Source organism: Apis dorsata, unplaced genomic scaffold (genome assembly GCF_000469605.1).
Source record: "Apis dorsata unplaced genomic scaffold, Apis dorsata 1.3 scaffold_77, whole genome shotgun sequence".
Classification (NCBI taxonomy): Eukaryota; Metazoa; Arthropoda; class Insecta; order Hymenoptera; family Apidae; genus Apis; species Apis dorsata.
In genome coordinates, this window is record NW_006263375.1 from 1,117,679 (window position 1) to 1,120,832 (window position 3,154).

Consider the following 3,154-nt stretch of genomic DNA (forward strand, 5'->3'; position numbering starts at 1 on the left):
AAACTCTTTGAAATTCGTTTTGAAAGAAATAAAAGTTAGATCGAGGGTATCTCGACGAATCGTAACGATGGTTAATTACGATCGAAACGATTTGCACGTTTTCATCACGGGGAATAATGGAAATAGATATCGCGTACAAATGTAATATCGAATTCATACGTACTCCGATCTCGTACGATGAAGTAGTGAATATTGCTGTCGGTGTCAGGATCCCTTGCTTGAAGGGTAAACACGTGAGTATTCGGCGGTGCATTCAGCTGTACGACCGTTTGCATTGGCAGAGGCCGATTTATGAAGTACGGTGGCTCGTCATTAACGTCCTTCACGTTGATAATGACACGCTGATTGTCCGTGTCTGTAATCGTCCATCGATTTATCGATTAAACCACGCATAAGCGATCCCCTTCCATCGACGGAAAACGGTGGACAGTGTTCAAAGGCGGTGACCGGATACCGTTTGACATTATCTCGTCTCACGCTTTGACCTTTGGCCTGTTAAATCTAACGCGACCGCTTTAAATGAAATTCCGCCGCTATATATCAATCTCTACCTTATAGCGTGTATCATCCGTGTCGTCAATTTTTCATACCCATTTTTTCCAATCATTCCAACCGGATTCACCGGATTGAACAAATTTCATCCTCGTATCTCGAGATTATATCACTCGGCGTATCAATTTTCGGCGAATTTTCGCTACTATTTCAAAAAAAATACTTTTGCTATTTTCTTCTTCTATTTACCTTACGCGTTCGATAAACGTCATTTCCAAGTTTAAAGTGTTCGAACTTTTCGAACTTCGAAATTCGAATCACGCTCGAATTGATCTCGATCGGTATCCGTCGTTTGCAATGAACAGCTACATTGAAAAGGAAATTTTCTCTTAATTTTTCGTAACGATCGATCCACGACACTGATTCCTTTCGATTTTCTAAATATCGAAATATGTTACATCGTATTATAGTTTGAAAGGTTTGAAAGATATTTAGATCGGGAAAATTAAGCAAGTTTGACGAGAAATTTTTAGGAAATTGGTTCGGAACGGCGTTAAAATCTTATCCAGGCCGAATCGCTACAGCGTCGAAACATTTTGTCGGCGAAGCTCGATCGAGGAAGGAATTCGGTTTATTAACTCCCATCTTCCACCGTCATCGCCCATAAACACTGTCGACCCAACGAAACAGCGCACTCCACCACTCGACAAGCTTCCGAATAAGCGTTTGATGCAACAACGACAAACCAAAAAGAAGATTTCATAATTCTACGCGCGAATTATTATTATTATAAAAGCTGCGCTCTTTCATCCATCTATCGTTCTATACGTTTTCTCTACGCGTTATGCACACAGACAGAGAGAGAAGGAAAAAAAAAAGGATTGCTTCTACTTACATTGAAATCCTGTGAAAGCCAAGAATGCGGGAAAGAAAGAAAACATTGGTCGTTAATCATAGTGAAAGCATGGATCGACGAACACACGGCAAAAGAAATCGTGTTCGTCAATGGATCGAGAAGAAAGGAAAAAACAAATTGTAGGGGGGGAAAAAGAAAAATATTAATCGCATCGCATCGAAAATTGGGACGAGGTTAATAATTTGGCGAGCAACCCGCTTATACCGAATAACGTCAATACGACACCGCAATACGACATAATTTAATTCCTTCCGGCCCCTTCGTGCGTAACACGCTTATTTTTTCCGGTGAAACTGTAATTAGCGCTCGACCCCGCTCTGCTAAACCACACGTTCGAACAATTACCAGTTCCGAAAGGAAATTGTATCCACGTGCGAGCTCAACGCTCGCGGGACGTCGGAACGTATCTCTCGTGCCGTGTCGTTCGTTCGTTCGTTCGATTATTATCGCTACTTTTGCGATTTTCCACTACAGCATCTTTTTCACCCCCACTTTTTTCTTTTTTCCTTTTGAAATTTGCAGAAGGAAACGAGACGCGGGGCGAAGAGGCGAAAGTGACTGCTTTCCAAGGAAAAGAAAATTGCGAGTATATATACATATATATATATAAAATCGTAATTGTGTACCGTGGTATGGACACTGGAGATACGACGAGTATCGTGCGCACCGTTCTTCTGCCACGAGTAACAAAATAAAAGGATTAATCGAAGGATATAAAAACGATAATTTTCTACTCGTCGTTCGAATCGATTCGAGGAGTAAAAATAGAAAAAATAAAAAAAAAAAGAAGAAAAAGAACGCGCAATGAAAAAGTATATATACGAGATATTCGAAATGTTTTTACCTGTATTGGTAATAGTCACCCAAAAATCAATGGTCTTTTCCGAACCCAGCTCCTCGTAATCCCATTTCTGCTTCACTATAACCGACCCGTTCGAGTCTACCGTGACCCACTTGTTCTCGTCCCTGATCTTGTACGTCTCCTTCTCGTTCTCCTTCTCCAGATAGAACACGATCTTCCCTTCGATGTCGCCGTCGGCCTCCGTGAAGTCCACCTTCTTCGTCGGTCTGACAGCCCTGGTCACCCTCCTCTTCTGTATCCTGTGCACCTCCACCGACTCCTCCATCGGATCGGACGTCAAGAACCTCACGACGACCTTGGCCGGCCTCTCGCTCGTCCTGCTAGGGTTCCGCACGTCGTGCGCCTCCACGACCGCCACGCACTCGCCGTCCTCCTCCATCCCGACCTCCGGCTCGCCGACCAGCATCAACTCCCCCGTCTGCGGCACGACGACCAACAGCCTGCTCGGCGTCACCAATTTGTACGCGACCCTGTCCCCGTCCGCGTCCTTGGCCACCACCTTGCCCACGGTGGAGAAGCGTTTCCAACCTGGCAGGGCCACCGAATTCCTCCCGACCACGCTGCTCTCGCTCGGCCTCGCCTCGAACGTGTACTCCTCCCTCTCGAACACAGGGCTGTTGTCGTTCTCGTCCAACACCCGCACCACGCCGTCGATCCGGGAGCTGGTCAACAGATAACCGTCCGAGGCGTGGATCACCACCGTGTACGCCTTGCTCGCCTCCCGATCCAACGGTCTCGCGGTCACCACCCGCACCCCCTCCTTCTCGCTGGCCAACGTCAGGTTGAATCCAGTCCGGTTCGAGTCCTCCTCCCTGAGGGCGAACGGCCTGTCCCCCGTCTCGTCCGCGAGGATCGCGTAATGAACCGGGAAGCTTCCCCGCGCC

The 3,154-nt window shown here is 46.6% G+C and overlaps 1 protein-coding gene across 1 annotated transcript in view; it reads right to left on the reverse strand.

Moving 5' to 3' along the window:
- LOC102676313 (neural-cadherin-like) overlaps positions 1–3,154 on the reverse strand; it is a 13,958-nt gene that overhangs the window by 10,222 nt on the left and 582 nt on the right. The window contains 3 exon segments of the mRNA XM_031508203.1: positions 164–355; positions 2,035–2,082; positions 2,253–3,147. Of these exon segments, the coding sequence (XP_031364063.1) occupies positions 164–355; positions 2,035–2,082; positions 2,253–3,147 (1,135 nt within the window).